General features: G+C 29.9%; 1 protein-coding gene across 13 annotated transcripts in view; it reads right to left on the bottom strand.

Moving 5' to 3' along the window:
* Positions 1 to 515: 515 nt before the first annotated feature.
* LOC143082457 (adenosylhomocysteinase-like 1) overlaps positions 516 to 22412 on the bottom strand; it is an 82383-nt gene continuing 60486 nt past the window's right edge. For 10 of the 13 annotated variants that reach the window (XM_076258124.1, XM_076258132.1, XM_076258172.1 and 7 more), the window contains 13 exons: positions 20382 to 20453; positions 13560 to 13685; positions 12682 to 12858; positions 11831 to 11877; positions 11221 to 11284; positions 10823 to 10911; positions 8942 to 9012; positions 8528 to 8622; positions 7912 to 8010; positions 7410 to 7478; positions 6580 to 6658; positions 5828 to 5948; positions 516 to 3976 (listed from right to left, as the gene is read on the bottom strand). In XM_076258124.1, the coding sequence (XP_076114239.1) occupies positions 3970 to 3976; positions 5828 to 5948; positions 6580 to 6658; positions 7410 to 7478; positions 7912 to 8010; positions 8528 to 8622; positions 8942 to 9012; positions 10823 to 10911; positions 11221 to 11284; positions 11831 to 11877; positions 12682 to 12858; positions 13560 to 13685; positions 20382 to 20453 (1116 nt within the window). In that variant the 3' untranslated portion in view covers positions 516 to 3969. Of the gene's footprint in view, positions 3977 to 5823; positions 5949 to 6579; positions 6659 to 7409; positions 7479 to 7911; positions 8011 to 8527; positions 8623 to 8941; positions 9013 to 10822; positions 10912 to 11220; positions 11285 to 11830; positions 11878 to 12681; positions 12859 to 13559; positions 13686 to 20381; positions 20454 to 22412 lie in introns of those variants that run through there. The other 3 variants (XM_076258141.1, XM_076258151.1, XM_076258164.1) reach the window with 1 other exon arrangement.

The following is a 22412-nucleotide window of genomic DNA, read 5'->3' as shown; positions in this document are numbered from 1 at the left end:
TTCCTGACACAAAGCCATTGCATAAATAAAAAAATCCACAGTTTTCTAATCACAGAAATTTGTGACATACCGTGATTTGCGGTCTTGGAAACAGAGTGTTTCTCGTAACACAAATATTTCATGTCATTCTCGTAATCAATCTTTACTCTCGGAAGATGATGTTGTCATCATAGAGCAGCAGAATATGTCGACTTAATCATTTTGGTTAGATTTACTCGAGGTACAAAACCGAAATTTGAAACAGGAAGCTTTGAATGAAACGAAATTTTAACGGTAACCGGTAACGGAAATGAACAAAATCCGGAAATCGTAAATTTTTTGAAATAAAAAAATTCGGGGCGGGCCGATTTCATAGTAATGCATTTCAGATCAAGTTTACGTTTGTATCAACACCACTGAATTTTGCAGATATAACAGGATTTGGACCTCTTTTACCATTCGTGTTATTTTGACACATCTAGTTTTATACAATATTCTTTATGAGTTAAGTGCAATGACACAAACAAATCACTCCAATCATTAATAAACTGCTTTTATTTCTAACAATTTCTGACTTATAACATAATGGACTCTAGAGTAACAGCTTTGTTACCATGGTAATTACACTAAATCATTTGAAATCTCTTATTCTAACTAACAATCAATTAAACACTGACCTTTCATGAATTTGTCTTTATATAATAATACATTTATTCTATATAAAGTGACATGTAATATAAACATTGACTGTTGTAATGTGACTATGTGTAATTTCATATCCATATGTAGTTCAACAAATAACAAATTTTAATTAATTTTTTTGCTTTTTTTAAATAGCTTTTATCTTATCATAAAAGTTGTGGCAACATAGAAACTGCACTGCTAAAAAAGTATCGTGTACAGAATTATAGAAATGTTTACTCTCAAATTTAATAAAGAAAGTTTTGATGTCTGCTGAATTTTAAAGGGGTCTCGAAAAACATGAATCACTAAATTTGACTAATAAATATGCAAATGTATGTATTATTCACCGCTCTTTTCTAACTAAGAAATAAATAAAACTTTTTTGGCACTGGAATGTAACCATAATGCAGTGCAGTTTAAATGGAGTAATTAAGGGGGAGATAATACTATTTACAACTATCCCTGAATGCTAAGACTATATGAAAACCACTGCATAGTAACTTATGGTATTTGATAATGAACAATTTTGAAAATTTAGCAAAATAATTTAAGACTAGAATTTTTTATCCAGATTTTCATATATATTTGTATGAAAATCAATATTTATATTACCACTGAATATTAAAACATTAAGCTTATGAACTTAGAGAAGCTTTCAAGAGAGTATCCTATGAAAAAGCCCAAAACTGTTACTTAAAACTCCTTTCTAAGGAAATGTGTAAAATTAAATGTGCAATACAATATTTAAAACGCATATCACAGAAACTGAATTACATTTTATCATACATTATAAATCTATTATCTTCTTTCCATTATGACCTTTATATTACCAAAACCAGTTACACACCACCATATTGATATCCTTAGACAATACAGAAAATTCAGAAATTAATTAACTCTTGGCTATTAATGTTTTAAGTTTGTCCATCCATTTTGTTAACTTCCTGACTCCACTTGATTACACATTTTTTTATCATCATTTAAGACTATTTCTTGAACACAATTTTGTAATTTCACAAAACATATTGGCAATATGGAAATTCATACCAATAAATTATTGTTCGTCTTGCAATGGACCTGTAGCATTACTTTCTGTTTTGTCACATATTTTTCTAAATCAAATTTCTTTTTCCAAATTTTTTTCTTTCAATTTAGTCTTTTTTCAAATGAAGATACTTCATATAATTTATTATGAGTACATTACACACAATTCCCTTGTTTTTGGCAATTATTCCTTTTTCACCACCCTTAAAAATTCTACTAATTTATGTTTACTTATAAATATTTCATCTGGTTCATGAATACTTTTGATTTACCACAGATATTTATGTGCATAAAGTGACACAGGAATAATGACCTGAAAATTATTTATTCAAGGTAAAAAAGTAGCTCTAGTTTATTATTATTATATTTTCATATTTATCCGAAATATGTTTATATTTTGCATTTTGAACAATGCACATGTCATCTTAGAAAGTGCTTTTTAGTGTGATTGATACCTACTGTAAATTTTCTAATGCCTTCTTAAAACAGTTGTTTTGGGGGGTTTATTCAAATGGAAAAAATCCTCAAAAACATTTTTTTTAACCTCATAATTGCATTTCTCTTTTAAAAGGAAATATCACCAAACAATAATTAATATTTTATATACAAACTAATGCAAAGGCTAAGTATGTCTAGATCTGATTTTTTTCTTTACCTTTTGTTATATGAAGTGTTATTCAATTAAAATCAAAATCAATTAAAATCAAATAAAACTAAAATACATTCCTTCTGTTTATACATTACATTTGAGTATATACAGATATGTAACTAAATAAATCACAGAAAATTAATAAAATCAAATTTAAAAAAATGGAAATTTATACATACATTTATGACTTATTCGTAATCAAATGTATCTTATTTTTCAATAAAAGAACAATGAGGAGATGTTATTAGTTACATCTCCAGTCAGTTTGAAAAAAATTTGAGATTCAAAAGAATGAACAAAAGTGTAAACTACATTATATACATATTAAAAAAGATGGGAAAGGAATGGAAACAAAATTTCATACAGTGACTATTCACAAACAATTCACACGAAATTCAACTCTAGATTTTTTGTTTATTCAAAGTTGAAATAATTACAAGGATAGTTCTATAAATGATATCAGGATTTTTTTTCCTTCCATTTTTTTTTTTATTTATTATCTACCTCTTTGAAATGAATTGATGCAAGAAGAATGTAAGTTTTTGATTCAATAATCCAATAAACAAGAATCAATGTTACATTGGAAGTGACACACAAGACTTTTGTTCAGAAAAGCTTAAGTAGAGTTGAAACTGGCCATTATGAATTTTAATTCAACAATATCAGAATGAAGTTTCCAGATTTTATAGGCTCATGTTTTAAAAAAATATGTTATTTCATACATATTTTGTTATTTGTATCAGGATTTCATTATTGCACACATACACCATAACCTATAAATCTTTGGTATACTTCAAATGATTTCAGTAAGTTATATGAACTCAATTCTTCAAACTGTAATAATGAAATCCTATGTGCATTGTTACCAGATTTTCAAACTATCTTTATATGAGAATACGAAAAACAAAATCAATCATTTAGTTGCTTAATTGTAATAAAAAGACAGTAACATCTGACAGATTAGAAGTTTGTCTATATATCTTGATAGTATATGAACAATATACTTTTATACTTTTATTAATCACTGTTTAAACATACTATCACAGTTTCTTTCAAAATATAATTTAAAAACATGCAGGAACATAAGAAATAGTCCAAAATATGACATCCTTTGCATTTCTTACTTAATTGTTTAGTTGGGAATTCAAAATAGGACAACTGAATATTCTACCCTATGTAATACTTCAGGATAATTGAAACTCTACTTTTTCTTTTTTTTTCCATATTTAAATCAATATGCATGTAACACACCAATCAAAACTATTATAAAACAAAAATGGGTCTGTTTGACTGTTTTTGCAATACATATTTTTGTTAATTTTGTTAATTTAAGCTTGCTAAAAGTTGTTTGTATTTCTTTTATGAAATAAAATGGAATATACAAAAGTAACTACATGCAAAAAATTTAAAAAACAAACAAGCTTCCTTACCGAAAAAAAACCCAACTTTATATTGAAAAAAAATATGCTTTGTCATTAATCAAATCATGTTCTGTTCAATTTCAAAGAAAAAATGCAGGAAAAAGAAAACTGTCACATGATCAAATCACATGATATGTTTAATGTCGTGGCATGTTGTGGAATGGTGGGTAATCTCCAACGATTCTGTTCTCCTTAATATCTGAAAAATAAAATATGAAACTCGTCAAATACTGTTTTTAAATATGAATAATAATTAAAATACCTGCAATGCAATATAAAAGTTTGGCAATTTTTTGGTTGTACTTAATATATGATTTTATAGTTTAAGATGCTGTAGAAAAAGTACTCGATCATTAGACTCACTATGATTACATATTGCATTTAATAAGTTCATGAGACTGTCAAGAATAGTAAATAATTCCCGTAAAATTTTACATGCTTATAATGGTAGTCCTACTGTTAAGTTTTCAGACTTTTTATTCACACTTGTCTTACACTGCTTATTTGTCAAAAGATTAAAACATATCAAACATTTCAAGTCCATCTCTTAAGACTTTTGTTTTTCAAGTTTCTTTATCTACCAATACTCATTTCTTTGTATTACATGACACACAATGTATATATGGATGGAAGGGTTATCAACAACACCACACACAGCATTTTTTAATAAATAAAACCAAAAAATACACACAAATATATATATATGTAGTAAAAAACCACTGATTGATTTATTATTGCAACAGAAGTTTATATAAATTAGGTTTATTAACATTGTGATGTCATGAGTTTAGACAATGCCACATGTTAATCACATAAACTAGCTGGTCGAACCTTTGGATTTACAGTTACATAAATGCTGATGGTCATTGCATTCTGGACACGAAATTGTTCTGTCAAATTAAAATAAACAATCATACTTTGTGGAGAACTTTGATATCAGTTTTATTGTAATAACTCAAACTTTGAAGAAAGATGAATGGCCTATTTTTTTTTTTTTTTTTAACAAAAACTGCTTTCTCAAATAAAAACTAATTAAAAGAAAAGACTAGGATTGCACCTAAGGTTTCAATAGGTTATAAACTGTACAAGTCAGGCACATTTATGAGTAGAATAAAAAAATAATATATAAATATCTTTTCTAACATTTGGACGTAAAAGGAAAAAAAATATTTGAATCAGACTTTTCATTGCATTATGAGAGAGATAACTGAAATGTTTTTAAAATCAATCAGTGGTTTTAAAGTTAACTAAATGCCAACATATCTCAAACCAATTAAGATATTAGTTTACTTCAGGATGAATCATGAAAATTTTTGTGTGATTGTTTATGTGAATACTGTAAATTCAGAAACTATTGCAAGGTTTTTATTACTATGTACTTGAAGTCTATAATCAGACATTGGTATGCAGCTTTTCGTGCAATTGCAAAAAAAATTCACACATTTTAGTCTGTAATGTCGACATAGCAATAAAAATGGCCACAATAATTTCTGAATTTACAGTATTTTAATACACTCTTTGCCTAAAATAACATTAGGCTTTTAGATAAAATTTTTTTGCATTTTACCAAATTTTGAAATATGGTAAAAACAAAGATTGACCAAAACATACAGATATCCCTTTTTCATAAATGTCCACTTTACAAACCTACAAAGTGGGAGATATCCCTCAGAGGATTATTTTCCAAATGAGATTTGGCACATTCTTTTTCATACTAATTTTTAATTTTTGTTTATCCAATTAACAAACAAATGGATCCATTTATCCTAAATAATTGTATAAGCTTAAATTGGAGATCCTTTTAGTTAATACTCTTAAACTTCTGTCATTTTATCTAGTTCAGGGGAATTGTATAAGATTGGCAATAACTTATCAGCAAAATATATCATTTCTAACATCTTAGAAGTAACAGAAAAATGAAAAAAAAACACAACTTTTTTGGGGAAAAGATCTACATCAGGCAAAAATAATACAAAAACAAGGTTATTATGAAATATGAATTCAGTGAACAATCCTATATTCCCTTTCAATAACACATCTATTCACTTACCTATAATAATTTGGCTTGAAGGGTCCTGTTTTATTTAATCCTAAGTATTTAGCTTGTTCATCTGATAGTTCTGTCAAATGTGCATCAAAGTTTGGTAAATGTAAACTAGCTACATATTCATCTGAAAAACATATAAAATATACCGTTAGGACAATCATCATGTAAGATGAAAATCAATTTATCTCCCCTTGTATGCAATTAATTATTTTCTGTTATGGCTAATTCAGTAATAAGTGTTATAACAGGGGTTTCCAAGTACCTGCTATTGTAGTCTGTAGTTGACTTTCAATAATTTGCATTCTTGTATGTTACATATTAGGCCACATATTGGAATCCTCAGATATTCTATTTCTTAAGTATTAAATTGATAATGAAATCAAATTTGCCTTTCACAATTAAGAAATGTTTTTATATATATGCATGTTGGCTTTTGTTTTTGTTGCAGTTAGGTGTTTCTGTACTATTGTTCCATATTTTCCTCTTATAGTTGATGAGTTTCTCTCTGTTTTAGTTTGTAACCTGGATTTGTTTTTTCCTAATTAATTTATAATTTGGACAGCGGTATACAACTTTGCTAGCCAAGGATTATGTTCCACTTACCTCCTCTCCACCCTTAGCAGATTCAGATAGAATATCAGAGACACAACATAAAGATTTCTATAGGTTGCAGTTGTAACTGGCTGCATCCAATCAAAAAGCATAAATGTTAGATATATTGGTACTTTTTCAATACAAAGTTGTGCCTTACATACCCATTTTCTTTGGTAAGAGGTAGACATCTTGTTTATATCTGCCTGGAGGTGCATTGTATAGTTCTATCAATGCTAATGCCTAAAATGATAAAAACATATATAATATAACTTGCCAAAATCTAGTACTAATTACAATTCTAATATGACGTCCTTATTACGCTTTTTAAACAAAGCCGTGTTCTAATGAGCACAACATATGTTTGGCACATGCGCACGAATTTACTGTGTATATAAACGTTATTTCCATCGTTATCCTTTAAAATATATACATTTAAGCAGCTAACATAAACTTTTATTATATGTTTTTTTATAAAACAACATATATTTACCCTGCTTGTAATTTTTAAACTGATCAAATATGAAATGTAATGCACAGACTCCTCAGGGAGGAAATGGGAAAAGCCAAACATTTTAACGATATTTTCGTACGCTTCGACCAATAAAAATACTGTATTTGTCCTATTAGAATCGAAATAATTCCTTCATGTCATGCTTAATCATTATCATTCATCTTTATTTGTAATGTACTAATTTGTGCGGATTCATTGGTTGAAGTGAAATGTTCAGCAAAATTCAATTTTCATCAGTTTGTATGCAAACTTGTTAAAATAATCAAATAAGTTATCCTAAAAAAACAAAGAACTTACATAATAATTGAATAACAGAAATCTGTATCACCCTTCTTTTTATGTTCTATAATGTTACTTTTTAAACCATTCAATTCAGGCAATATTAGTGAAGTACGAAATGTATAAATCTTAGTGGCTAATCTTTAGCGTTCAAATGTATATAATACTAATACAGTGGTAAAACCAATTTTCAATATTTACCTGAGTAGCAGCTGTGATGGAGACAACAAATGAAGGTACACTAGAACAACTCAAATTTACTAGACGACCCTGAAATATTAAGATAGTAAATAATAGAGGCATTTGCTACAATGAATATTTCTCAAATTGTATTTATATTCTCAACTTTTAAAGCATGATTTTTAAAGTTGATTAGCTACAGGTTTTTTTTGGGGAATAAATCATGATCATAAAACTTAACTCTTTAACAATTTATAAATGAAAAACAGTATTGATTGTTTTCTGCTCTTTGGTTCGGTTGTTGTGTCTTTGACTAATTCCCAATTTCCTTTCTCAATTTCATTTTATAGTATAAAATGGATGTTAAAGCATATTGCAATTGTTGTACTATGATATCCTGCACATGACAATAAATTAAATATATTTGACTCAATTTTCAATCATAAACATATAATAAATATTGGTTGAGAAAAGACTGTAGGATGTCAGATACACAGTGTTTTTGTATAAACAATTTTTTTACCTCTGCTAATAATATAATACGTTTGCCGTCGGGCCATATGATATGGTGAACTTGAGATCTAACTTGTTCCCATGTGAGATCTGGGGTCCGTAAACTACCCTGAAACATAATCATGTGAGAGTTATTGTCTGGAACTTTGATGAATAAGCAATCAATTTTAGGAAAGGAATTTTATTTGTTCAGTAAGAAGTTTGAGATTCATAAATTCTATAATATGCAGTACCTTTTCCAAGGACGAGATATAAGATTCATAACCATCTAAATAATCAATATGATATCTACAAAAAGAAAATGTGCAAGTCTGTTTGTGTTACATTAGTTTCAATAAAAAAAACTACTCTGCATGAAACAGGATCCATTATATGTATGTTGTATGCTGCAATCAATAGTTTTACTTAAAAATATTCAAGCCAAGACAAAATACATTTTTGATACAAGTCTCCAAACAAAAACTACAATACCATCATTCAATTTTCTTTTCCATACGTAGTATAAAACTAACTTAAGAATGTGTTTTGGAGTAGAATCCAAAATTACACATTAAACAATCAAACCACCCCTATTGGTTAACTCTGTGGGTAGAACAAATCTACAACATACATATCCCTATACTTACAACATCTATTTCTGTGTTGGAGTGCCCCATATTACATACAATACAACCAGTCTTCAGTCTATCCATGTGGGATCTGGTCACTACATTCTTATTACCTGAAAAAATACAATCATCCCTTTTTGTAATGAAAGGGTACAAAATATCCCATTCCTTGTATATGATCGTTCATGCTACTCTTTTACAACTAACTTTTGGTTATGTAGAACTTCACGTTTATATATGTATCTTGAGTTCCATTTATAAAGAATAAAATCTGAAATGCACACTGTTCATCTAAAATTAAGAACTTTTACATTTAAGTCAACAAGTTGAAAAAAAATTGTTTGCTCTAACTGTTTGAGTAACTCTGTTATCATTGCTGATAAATAAAACAATATATAAACAAGCCAATTTAACAATCAAGCACATATTTACCTGAACATGTTATTAAAATATCTATACTCTTTATGGCCTCCTCAAGTCGGACAACTCTAAAACCATCCATGCTATAAAACAAATAAGACAAAAATTACAATATATAGATATCTCAATGCATGAGTACACAAAAACACAACTTTCTTATGAAGAATCTCAGACCTGCCAACTTTTGAAAATCTCCATGGGTGAATTTAGCGCGCGACCAGATTTTTTTAGGGGATTTAGCATGCGACAAGATTTTTTAAGGGTTACAATTTTAGCAACTTTTCTGTGTGCATTGTTTTTACTCCTAAAATAGTCAAAGTTGTCTTCTTTTTTCTTTTGGTATACTAATGATGAGCTTGTAGGCCTTGATTTCATTTATTTGCATGATTCTTGTACTATTAAATTATAAAATTGACAAAATAATTGAAGAATAGAGAAAATGGCATTAAAAATAAAGGATTCAAAGTAGAGACCCTTTTTCCCCCTCCAAAGACCTTCTTATCTATGAACCTTGACTCAAAAGACCTAAAACTACATGTTCTTAAGTTAGAAGGATGAAGACAGATTTTGATTTAGTCTTACTTATGGTCATCAGTATCAATGAGAAAATGGATAAAATTTGAGTTATTTTTCTTTGTATTCAGAGGTGCTCTTACTGGCAGAGGCTTATGAAGTGAATACAAAATGGCATCGATTTTAAATCAACAGACACACGACGTCTAGTTTCAAAAATTAAACGGATTTCAAGATAAACGATGTTTTCTTGAGAGTTCATTACAGTTCTCATCTTTCAATTAATTATAATTTTGTTGTGGAACTATGCCAAATGTTGCAAATTGTGCTTGTATGATAAATTGATTAAAATTGAAAGGCTGTTTGACCAAATTTGTGTATACAAATTAATTTTGAGGACTGTTACGACCCATTAGGTAATCTGATTACATACAACCACTAATTATGACACCTGTTGTGACTGTTGATTAGCGTAGGGTCGTTAACTTGTCATAATATGTCCCCAGGTAAAATTATAGATTTTTTAAAATTGATCAGAAAAACTTCAAAATCGGTAAACAATAATTTTTCAGGTATATTTGGTGAAAATCAGGATTTTGACTAGTTTTACGATCCCGATATCGGGATTCCGGTTGAGGGATAAAAATCAGGATGATACCGCGAAAATCGGGATAGTTGGCAGGTCTTGAATCTCTCAAAAACTGTAAAATTGTGTTCACCATTATATAGGTAAAGGATTCTTTTTTTGAATATCTTTAAAATAATTGAATATAATAAGCTCCATTAGTTTTTGTTAGACACCAGGTTCATAATTAAATACTGAAACATGAACCAATCCAGATGTTGATTAAAGAAAATGTTATAGATGATTATAAAAAATAAATAGGGAATGTGTCACAGATGCTTGAATAAAACATTACAAAGGGACGTAACTCAAGAACTGTAAAAGTGGGGCTATCCAAATTTGTACTTGATCTGAGTTTTGTAGGAATAAGCATTGTTTATAAGTTTCATAACATTTAGTTGAGGCAAACTTTAGTTAGAGAACAGAAGAAAAACAATAAAGGTTATTTTTCCATTTGTGAAGTGGCACAACTCTAGAATGGTAAGCATGACATCACAAAAATTCCAATTTGATCTGTATTTTGTGGGAATAAGCATTGTGTATAAGTTTGGTTGAGACAAACTAAAGTTAGAGAACATAAACAAATTTTGGGATGTACAGACAAACAGACAGACAAGGGTAAAACTACCCTTTGTATATTTTGTCTTAAAATAAGAAACATCTTTCTATAAGTTTGTTCGAAAACACAGGCATTTCAAATCATTTCATTCATTATTGTTTGTTAATTTCTGAAGATAACTATATACAGTACTTACCAAGCTTGTAGAGCACATATAGGATCAATTTCTGTAACCATTACACTACATCCTAAACCTTTCAATGCTGCAGAACAACCTTTTCCTACCTAATAAATAGAGAAAATATAATGTAGTTGTGTGCAGTATAAGTGTAAAACATACAATGAAGGAAATAAAAAATCATCAGGGAATTATAATGTTCCTGATATTTTTTATATTTCTTCTAAATAATTAAAACATCTAAATAACTTCTTAATTAACAGGTATAACTTCTTAATTAACAGATTTATAAAAGGCAAGAAGATGTTGACAATTTTTTAGTCAGTTAATAAGATTATCTCTCTCAATGATTCTGTTTCTTGTTTTTCATGGATGCTTCTTAAAGTAATTCTATATGTGTGTATGCTATATCATACCTCACCATATCCACATATAAGGATCTGTTTCCCACCAAACATAACATCAGTTGTTCTCTTTAATCTGTAATAAAAAAAAAGATCTATGTAAATGAAAATAATACCAAACAAATTCCATGTTTAATAGTAATAGGCAAACCTAAGAAATCACACAAATACATTCACATTTTATTAGAATGAACTCAATACATGTATCCATCATTTCATATCCAACATTCAATGGGAATTTATTTGGCTTTGTAATTACCATTTTTGCTACCTGATTTGCACGAAATGAAAAGATTTTTTTTAGAGGGTCTCCAAAAAATTATTCCTATCAAGTTTGAAAATTGACAATTAGAATCGAGAATATCAGACACTCGCCACCAAATGACCAAGTAGTTAGAAACTATATTCCACTCTGCAGCCTGAAATTCCTCAAACCACTACATAGAACCCAAACAAATATCAGGAGTGTTCTAATGTGATCCAGAAGGGTTGTTAACTTGGACAAATAGATTATAGCAATGATGAGAATGTGATTATCTGTTATCTACATGACATCATTGTGTGTTTTCACACCATTTGATCTGCTCTTTTACATGTTTTTTGTATTTCATATTTTACTTACGCATCTAAAACTGACTCTCTACAACTGTACAAGTTATCAAACTTTGTCTGAAATAAAATTATGATTATGATAGAATATAATATGTCATAGTTATATAGTATACTATATAAACACCGCTCATTTAATACTGAAGAATGAGTTTTAAAAATAACAGAATTTTACTTATGTAAAATTTAATAATAATTATACCACACTTACATTTAGTGATATCAAAATAAAATCCTAAGATGAAGCCTTTCTCAAATGTATTTACAAACCATTTCAAGCTTGATATTGAATAAAGACACCAGTGAATTATTAAAACAAAATGTTGATCTATATATGTATTTTGGTTTGTTTGTGTTGTTAGGTTGCTGTACCATTAACTTTATTCTTCCATTTCTTGAATTCATTGAATAATGTTCATGTACAGTATTTCAATTATTTCAGCTTACTATATGAACTTTTTGGTTTCCCCTTTTCCCCCCAATATAAAGCACAATATCATACATAAATAAATAAGATTTCGATTAAATATTTCTTCAAAAATTCATTACACCTATTAGGAAACCTAAATAACTTGCATAATGCATTTATAAAATATATGCAAGTAAAACAACTGTCTGTTTTTTGTCAATAACAAATTACTTATTACCTCCCCTTACATCATTATCAGATTTGTCAACTTTAATTCTTGTCAAATTGCAAGAGAAGAGGAATCGAAAGTAACTTTGTGATAGAATCCTTCACATCTACTGTTTTTACCATGATTTTATATCTTGTTAAAAGTTTCCTTAAACAATAATGGATTTGTCAAAATCCTTTTCAAGTTCTTTCATGGACAGTAGAAATATATTGTTATCTCCCCTTACCTTTGTTACAGAATCATTGACATTCATGGCTGGAACAGTTAATTTTCCTCCTTTTGAGAGCTGATATAACCTATGAACTCCTGTCACACTTTCCTCTACAATTCCTTTAATCATGTTAAACATGGCTGGATAACGTTTTAACATCAAATGTGTGGCATCTCCTCCATCATCCAAAATCTACAAAATATATAGGTATGAAATACAGTATGACGTTGATATGGTTACATTAATTTGCAATCCTGACTTTCACACTAGCACTTTACTAATACTGTAAATTCAGAAATTATTGCGTGCATTTATTATTAAATTTTTCAAAAATGGACAAAATGCGATTTTAATTGTTGCGGATTCAGAAAAATCTACAGGCAGATATATGTTTTAGTTATGAAAATGCTAGTTTTTATTAATGCGATTCTCACCTTATCACATAATTCACATTATTGAAAACCTTGCAGTAATTTCTGAATAAACAGTTAACAGGAACCATTTAAGTTATACAGTGTTCTTAAACTACATTGACACATGATAACAAAAGTAATCCACCCATTTAAAAAAAAAAATCATAATTTATATATTCTGCATTTTGGAAAATTGCAACTGTTAACTGCAATCCTAACTTGCGTACTAGCACTTTCTAATAAACATGTTTGGTTTAATTCAGTTCACCCCTGATTTATTTTGGTGGGATTTGTGCATGTTGCAAAACCAATATTTTTGTGTAGCATTTTGTGGACTGTTGTTTGTCACTTTGCCCTATTACTGTCTGTATAGACATGGCTTTTAACTGGTTTCTTCATCGTATTGTAACTATAAACTGTTATACTACTGATTTAGTTTCTCTCAATTTTTTTTGTTAACATTATTTTTTATATTTTTACCATGTTAGGCTGCCATCCTTCACAGTTGATACACTTATCTATACACCACCAGAAATCTTCTTCTGATTCACCTTTCCAAGCAAAGATGGAATATCCTGCTTCTGCAAGGGCTGCAGCGACTTCATTCTAAAAATAGACATTAATTTCAATTCTATAACATCCAATCAAGTTATTGTAAGCTTAAATAGATTTTATATTGAACACAGTTATATCATCTTTGTTCTTTGTAAAGCAACATTTATATCTTTATTCTGGGCTTTTTTGGGTAATATTTGTTCAAAGTACAATAACTGTTTTCACTATTTTTTATCCTTAATTTACACATTCTAGATTGCAAAGCAATTTATATGTGGTGCAACTGTTTTTAAAGTAAAATTATATTGGTTTTAATAAGAACACCTTAAAAATAAGTGAAAGTAAGGCAGATAATAAAGAAATCTTATTGACAAATCTAAAACACAGAGTAATTACTAAAACAGGTATAGGTGCCTGAAGCCACCTGTCAAACATGGGAAAGTTATCCACCTAATGATTAACGTGCAGTCAGAATAATATTTTACTCAATTTTGAATTGTCAAAACATTTCATCAATATTTGTCCATCAGAACTGTGACATTCATATACATTTAAAAATATAATCCATTTTCATTCAACCCAACATATCATATTCCTGCAAACAAGTTGCTAATGAAAAGCTGAAAAAAGTTGATGATACAAATATTGACCTTGGATCACAGCCGTGATCTTTATCTAATCAAAAAGACAGGTCACTAATGAAAATATTAGTCCATTGATTATATCTGACAGATCGGCTCTAACCCAATCATATAAAGAGTGATAACCTTGAGCGAAAAACCAGAAAATGAATTTCCTGTTTGGTGTTGCAAGTTAACAGCTATGTCAAAAATCTATACACATCATTGCTCATGGGAAACAAATTGAGGTATATCTTTTTATATGTTATATACATTTTTTTATCGTAATAGTTCTACTTGCTCGGCAAGATTTCAAAACAGTTAAGTTTGTCCACAGAGAGTCCCATCATTTACATAATCTTCCTATCAATTTCCATGAGAACAGACCTGGAATATATGGTAATGTGTTTTTGTCCTAAACTGAGTATTTTATTATAAACTTGTGGTAAAAAATCAATTTTTTCTCTATGCCTCAGACAGTGATACCTAAAACTAACATAAATATATACTAAGAGAATTTCAAAATTTTGACAAATAACTGAAACTAGAGGCTCTAAAGAGCCTGTGTCGCTCACCTTGGTCTATGTGCATATTAAACAAAGGACACAAATGGATTCATGACAAAATTGTATTTTGGTGATGGTGATGTGTTTGAAGTTCTTACTTTACTGAACATTCTTGCTTCTTACAATTATATCTATAATGAACTTTGCCCATTAGTAACAGAGAAAAATATTTGGTAAAAATTTACATAAATTTACCAAATTAATGAAAATTGTTAAAAATTGACTATAAAGGGCAATAACTCCTTAAGGGGTCAATTGACCACTTAGGTCATGTGGACTTATTTGTAGATCTTACTTTGATGAACATTATCGCTGTTTACAGTTTATCGCTATCTATAATAGTATTCAAGATAATAACCAAAAACAGCAAAATTTCTTTAAAAATTACCAATTGGAGGGCAGCAACCCAACAACTGGTTGTCCAATTGATTTGAATATTTCAGGGCAGATATATATTGACTTGATTAACAATTTAACTCCTTGTCAGATTTCCTCTAAATGATTTTGGTTTCAGAGTTATAAGCAAAAAACTACATTTTACCCCTGTTCTATTTTAAGCCGTGGTGGCCATCTTGGTTGGATGGCCAGGTCATCGGACACATTTTTCAAACAAGGTACCTCAAAGATGATTGTGGCCAAGTTTGAATTAATTTGGCCCAGTAGTTTCAGAGGAGAAGATTTTTGTAAAAGATAACTAAGATTTACGAAAAATGGTTAAAAATTGACTATAAAGGGCAATAACTCCTAAAGGGGTCAACTGACCATTTCGGTCATGTTGACTTATTTGTAAATCTTACTTTGATGAACATTATTGCTGTTTACAGTTTATCTCTATCTATAATAATATTCAAGATAATAACCAAAAACGGCAAAAATTTCCTCAAAATTACCAATTCAGGGGCAGCAACCCAACAACAGGTTGACCGATTCATCTGAAAATTTCAGGGCAGATAGATCTTGACCTGATAAACATTTTTACTACATGTCAGATTTCCTCTAAAAGTTTTGGTTTTTGAGTTATAAGCCAAAAACTACATTTTACCCCTATGTTCTATTTTTAGCCGTGGCAGCCATCTTGGTTGGTTGACTGGGTCACGCCACACATTTTTTAAACTAGATACCCCAAAGATGATTGTGGCCAACTTTGGATTAATTTGGCCCATTAGTTTCAGGAGAAGATTTTTGTAAAAGATTACTTAGATTTATGAAAAATGGTTAAAAATTGACTATAAAGGGCAATAACTCCTTAAGGGGTCAACTGACCATTTCAGTCATGTTGACTTATTTGTAAATCTAACTTTGCTGAACATTATTGCTGTTTACTGTTTATCTCTATCGATAATAATATTCAAGATAATAACCAAAAACGGCAAAAATTTCCTCAAAATTACCAATTCGGGGGCAGCAACCCAACAACAGGTTGTCCGATTCATCTGAAAATTTCAGGGCAGATAGATCTTGACCCTATAAACAATTTTACCCCCATGTCAGATTTGCTCTAAATGCTTTAGTTTTTGAGTTATAAGCCAAAAACTGCATTTTACCCCTATGTTCTATTTTTAGCCGTGGTGGCCATCTTGGTTAGTTGGCCGGGTCACCGGACACATTTTTTAAACTAGATACCCCAATGATGATTGTGGCCAAGTTTGGTTTAATTTGGCCCAGTAGTTTCAGAGGAGAAGATTTTTCTAAAAGATAACTAAGATTTACGAAAAATGGTTAAAAATTGACTATAAAGGGCAATAACTCCTAAAGGGGTCAACTGACCATTTGGGTCAGGTTGACTTATTTGTAAATCTTACTTTGCTGAACATTATTGCTGTTTACAGTTTATCTCTATCTATAATAATATTCAAGATAATAACCAAAAACAGTAAAATTTCCTTAAAATTACCAATTCAGGGGCAGCAACCCAACAACGGGTTGTCCAATTCATCTGAAAATTTCAGGGCACATAGATCTTGACCTGATGAACAATTTTACCCCATGTCAGATTTGCTCTAAATGCTTTGGTTTTTGAGTTATAAGCCAAAAACTGCATTTTACCCCTATGTTCTATTTTTAGCCATGGCGGCCATCTTGGTTGGTTGACCGGGTCACCAGACACATTTTTTAAACTAGATACCCCAATGATGATTGTGGCCAAGTTTGGTTAAATTTGGCCCAGTAGTTTCAGAGGAGAAGATTTTTGTAAAAGTTAACGACGCCAGACGACGACGGACGACAGACGACGGACGACAGACGACGGACGACAGACGACGGACGACGGACGCCGGACGCCAAGTGCTGAGAAAAGCTCACTTGGCCCTTTGGGCCAGGTGAGCTAAAAAAGAAAAACCTTTGTTGCAAATTTGAAATGGCCTGAATTTGGGTATAATATGATGTTTAAACTATTATCAAAATACATCAATTCAGATGGAACAGGCTGACCAATATATTAAATGTATACATTGATATCTAAATATTAAGAGAATATCAGGTCACTAGGAATTAGTGCTATGACTTTCTACAGCAATACAATACAACAGAAGACTTCCAAAATAGATTCAACAACGAACAAAACAATTAAAAAATTATAGGTAAAAAGCTGACCCAGCAAAAAGAGTTATATTGTCTCATCATGTTCATATAATTTATAAACTATTCAAGGAAATTTAATTTTATGATAGACTTTAAGTGTAGATATCTCCAAACATGTATCACCCCTATAAATGTTACACTAGTTCTTAAAAGAGTCAATTTATGGAAAGTTCTATATAAGTTTCAATAACAACAAATATCAAATTTTTATCACAGGTTTATAATTCAAGCAACAACAGATTGCAGTTGTATATCAAAAACAAAAGCGCCTGAATCGTATTTTGAAAAATACATCACAAGACTTTAATCTGGAAACAAAACTAAATAAGAAATTTCATAGAAACTTATTTTCTTAACTTGTTAATATCCAATTTGTTTGAAAAAAATCTAAATCATTTTTTCTTCAATAAGTGGCTATAGAGATGAGTGATTATAAGGAGAAGCAATTATATCATTATAAGTGTTATTGATTGAATTTCTCATTATCAAAGCTCAATGCTTTTACTCCATCTTTGAACATATTCAAATCTAATACAAAGTAAAACTACTAATCCTTCATTTTTTGCTTTTATATAAACATGACATACCACCTTTTAAATCTTCTATATTTACTTTGCTTTCATCGTAAAACTCAGCATCTTACTAATACAAAATCCAATTTTCTTTCATATGACTTACGAAAAAATCCAATTTCTTTGTAACATATAAAAATAAAAAGAGATTTAGTTAGCTTCAATCCAATTCATGTTTCAGCTCTACACTAATCATTTAGTGTCGTATTGACTATTTGCGTGTCACTAACTTGACAGTAGCAGTGAAATAAGACAGATTGATTTTAAACTGGCTTAAAATGAGAATTGTTACATTGAAATAAAATAGAAGTTTTCCAAAAAAAAAACCTGTTTGGATTAATATTGAAGAATAAAAGGTTAACAATCATCATTACATCAATTGTAAATTGGAAAATAAATGGAAAATACAGACATTGAATGGTTTAAAAAAAATCTACAAGAGATCAACTTGGGCTTAGGTGCTCAAGGACAAAATCATTATATTCATCAATCAAAGGAAACTATTTTGATATAGAACATTATATAAATCGGTAGAAGCTTTTATAAGAACAACAATTAAGCTCATTTTTTTCAAAAAAGAGAAAAGACTGGCAATGTTTAAATGAGAACTAATAAAAGAGAACAACAAAAATCAGCTGTGAATTTTGTCAATTTCAGGTCTGCTCAAAATTTGAGCAAGGTAACGGAAAACAATTTGATATAGAGTTTAAATAGCATGGCTTTTATACCTTCTGTTTCTTTAATATTATGATGAGCAGACAAATTAATCTTAAAGTTTATCTTTATACCAAGTAAAGCTCACCACAGCCAGGTTAAATTTTTTAATTTTAATTTTAAATAGATTCAATCAGAAAAAATACATTGTGTGAAAATTGCACATATTCAGAACTCTTTTTTTACCATACTGATTTCACAACATCATACACAGAAATTCCTATACTAAGTCAGCTCTCACTTACTAAATGATCAGTAATTCTGAAATTGTGGTCGGCTAACACTTCATTTGTTGGACGATATTTTACAATACTAAATCAAGACAAATGATTTACCAAAGTGGCATTTATGAGTAAATCCCTTGGTGTATCATGGCTGATTACTGCAGAATGAATTGGTCTACACTCAGCAATTATATAAAGCTTCTGACAAGGATTGCCGATAATAGCCGAGGAATCTCACTTATACTATATAATACATTAGATTATACCCGGGAAATCTCTTCTGACTTATAGGGCTACAATAATGACTTCTCACTGAACTGATAAGGAGCATTCAATATTTATATAACATCTATCATCACTTTCTATAACAAAAAAATAGTAAAACAAAAGTTGAAAAAATATGGAAAAGTCCTTGTTTTACTGAAAAATAACTTCAAAAGTTCTCCTCTAAAAAATATAAAATAGGGGATGAGTGGACCCATGAAAAACTGAATATTTCAAGAACATTTCTCAGAATTCTGAGTCTTTTCTGACACAGTTTCAGAATTTAAAGGACTATGGGTAATTTAATTCTTGGTACGCTAAAAACTGAAGTTACTAAATGTCATGGCATTGGTTGAAGTTCTGTTGTTTGGGACTTTGATAGCCAACTGTACCATTTTGGTATACATTTTTGAAAATATTCAAATATAACAGTTTTCTCTTTGTCTAATGGTAGATTTTTGGAAAAAAAAATCAGCTTCCAATCATCTTTGAACTTAAAATATCTCAAGACCCCCCTACTCCCCTAATTTCCTTTAAACATTTTATTACCCTTCCATTTTAAGTATCAATCTTGAAGTACCTTAATGATACCAAACCAAGACCGATACTTTCACTATTCCGTATTCATACGTAAACCCACTAGAGAATCAAGGTTGATTAGTGTTGAATGGATTTCCCTATACAAATTCCAATTATATAAAGCTTTTGACAACAATACAAATAGAAGCGGATGAATCTCTCCTTAAAGATACAGTATATTTGATTATGTGCTGTAAATCTTTCTCCGTCTCTTAAACAGTTACCAATAATGACTTTCCATGTCATTACACAATAAACTTATAAGGAGCATTCATATTTATATGCCATACATCACCATTGTTTGTAGTAAATATGCCTTAATGCATCATTGTTCAAATTTAACTATGCATTTGTACTTTAAGAATATGGGGATGTGGTATGAGTGCATATGAGACAACAGACAACCAAAGATTATTACATAAATTTGAGAATATATTTAACCATCTAGTCCTCAGAAACTTTTGAGACGTTTTTATTACCGGTATATCTAAAGTTGCTGCAGGATTGAACTACCTCTCCCTCTCCAACCCACCCCCCCCCCCCCCCCTTAAAAAAAAGCCAAACAACAAAAACAAAAAACATTCCAAATACTATTTTTAGCATAAGAAGTGCTTTTCCTTTTACAAACCTGTGTAGAGTAGATGTTACATGCTGCCCATCTTACAGATGCTCCTAGTGCTGCCAATGTCTCTATAAGAACCTGCAAAAAAAAATTACATAAATTATTTACAGAATAAAAATTCCAGTTATGGAATCTTTTTCACTAATAAACCAAATCAAAAGTTAGTCAACATGGTCAAGGACTAATATCATTCTCACAATAATGTTTATAATCAGTAAAGAAATGGGAGTAATCCCACCAAAAACAACAGCTTATTCGATCCCCTGCTAAAATTTTTATTGAAATCAGATCTAGTATCTTTTAAATCAAATCACTGTAAGACAACATATAGGTCAAAGTGATCTAGCTGAAGTATTTTCTGTCAACTTGAATTACCCATCTTCAATTCACAAGAGGACTTTTGTATAAAAAATTCGGTTGATTTTATAGGGAATCACTGTGGCATGATTGGAGCGGCCCCCTCTTATGCAGTCAGACAGGGACCCCCTTATGAATATTTCTGGATATGCACTGACACTGATAGGTACAAGTACTGACTCCCACTCAGTACATTTGTTTCAATATATGTCATTCTATGCATTTTCTCTTCCCTTACATAATTAAGCAACTACCTACTTATAAACATTACAGATTATTATTTTAATCATAATCATCACAACTTATATTGACGATCAGTCATAGACAAGATTAATTTGGAAAAATCAATTCATAAGGCTTCATTTATAATTACATTTTCTTTTACATTAACTAGTAATTACAAAAGTTATTATATATATATATAATTCTGTAAGCTTAACAGAGATCAACAAAATGTGCTTCCTGAAAAATTGATCAAAATACGAGATTTTATGAAGTTGAGTAACAACAAAAATGACGTCAAGACAACTGAAGTCAAAAGGACAAAGGACAGTTGAACCTAGAACAATGCTATAATAAGAAGCAATTATTTTAGTAACAGTTACTGCATTTAGAATCTAAACAAGACCAATAGTGGCATGTGCAGAAGGACAGATGTAAATAATTTCTCACCAACTTCAACTCAACATTTTCGAGCTTCAGACCAAGTATTAAATTATAAAGTCATGAAAATTTTACTGCAAGATTTTTTGTCAAAGGTCTTTTGTATGGAAGGAAATACAGACAGAATGATGGAAGGAGGCCAGAGGTTTCTAGACCTCAACTTTCACAATGTTTCAGGATATTATTTCATAGATGTGTCATTGGCAATTAAACCACATGTCCTTTTTTTATACATATTGGCATCAATGACAGATCTTTGGTATTCTCACATCTTATCTAGACTCAAGGAGATATAGAACTTGACATACTGTGTACATTCTTGTCATTCAACGAAAATATCTTTTTAACTCTATTATGAGTTCAAAACCTATTTTTGGTTGTATAGTTGTACATTGATGTATCAGTTCAAATGAACCCTAAACGTCATTTTATTCATATTTTGTGGACAAAACAAACAATTTTCAGATTTTTATGGGCATATATAATAAGGAGAAGTGGTATGATTGTCATTGAGACACCTATTAACTAGAAACAAGGAGGTAAATACTAATATGTAGGTCACTGTACACATGTCCTTTAACAATGAGCAAAAGTCATACCACACAGTAAGCTATAAAAGACCCCAAAATGACAAATCTAATACAATTCCAAAGAGAAAACCTGAATGGCCTGATTTATGTATAAAACATCAAAAGAAAAACAACTAAGATATGCACCAAAACATAACAAAATAGAATTACATTGTTCCAAATTAAGGAGACAGATTTGTAAAAGCAAAATTTGTTTGTTTCTGAATCCTTTATATTTATTTCATTTGTACTATATAGTTTTTAACAATGTTAAATGTTGATTTATCTAAGTAAATATTGTTTAAACTAAAGTTCTTGACTTAAGCTTATATATAATGCATGAACTCTCTAGACTTATGTTCAATGTTCTGTACTATTACAGAATCGTTGTATCCTAATACATTTACTGTGATGGGTTGTATTTGTATAACAAGTGACAGGAAGGAAC

The sequence above is a fragment of the Mytilus galloprovincialis genome, chromosome 1 (assembly GCF_965363235.1).
Source record: "Mytilus galloprovincialis chromosome 1, xbMytGall1.hap1.1, whole genome shotgun sequence".
Taxonomy (NCBI): Eukaryota; Metazoa; Mollusca; class Bivalvia; order Mytilida; family Mytilidae; genus Mytilus; species Mytilus galloprovincialis.
Note: the sequence above shows the minus strand (reverse complement) of the source record. Positions and strands in the feature narration are given on the sequence as shown.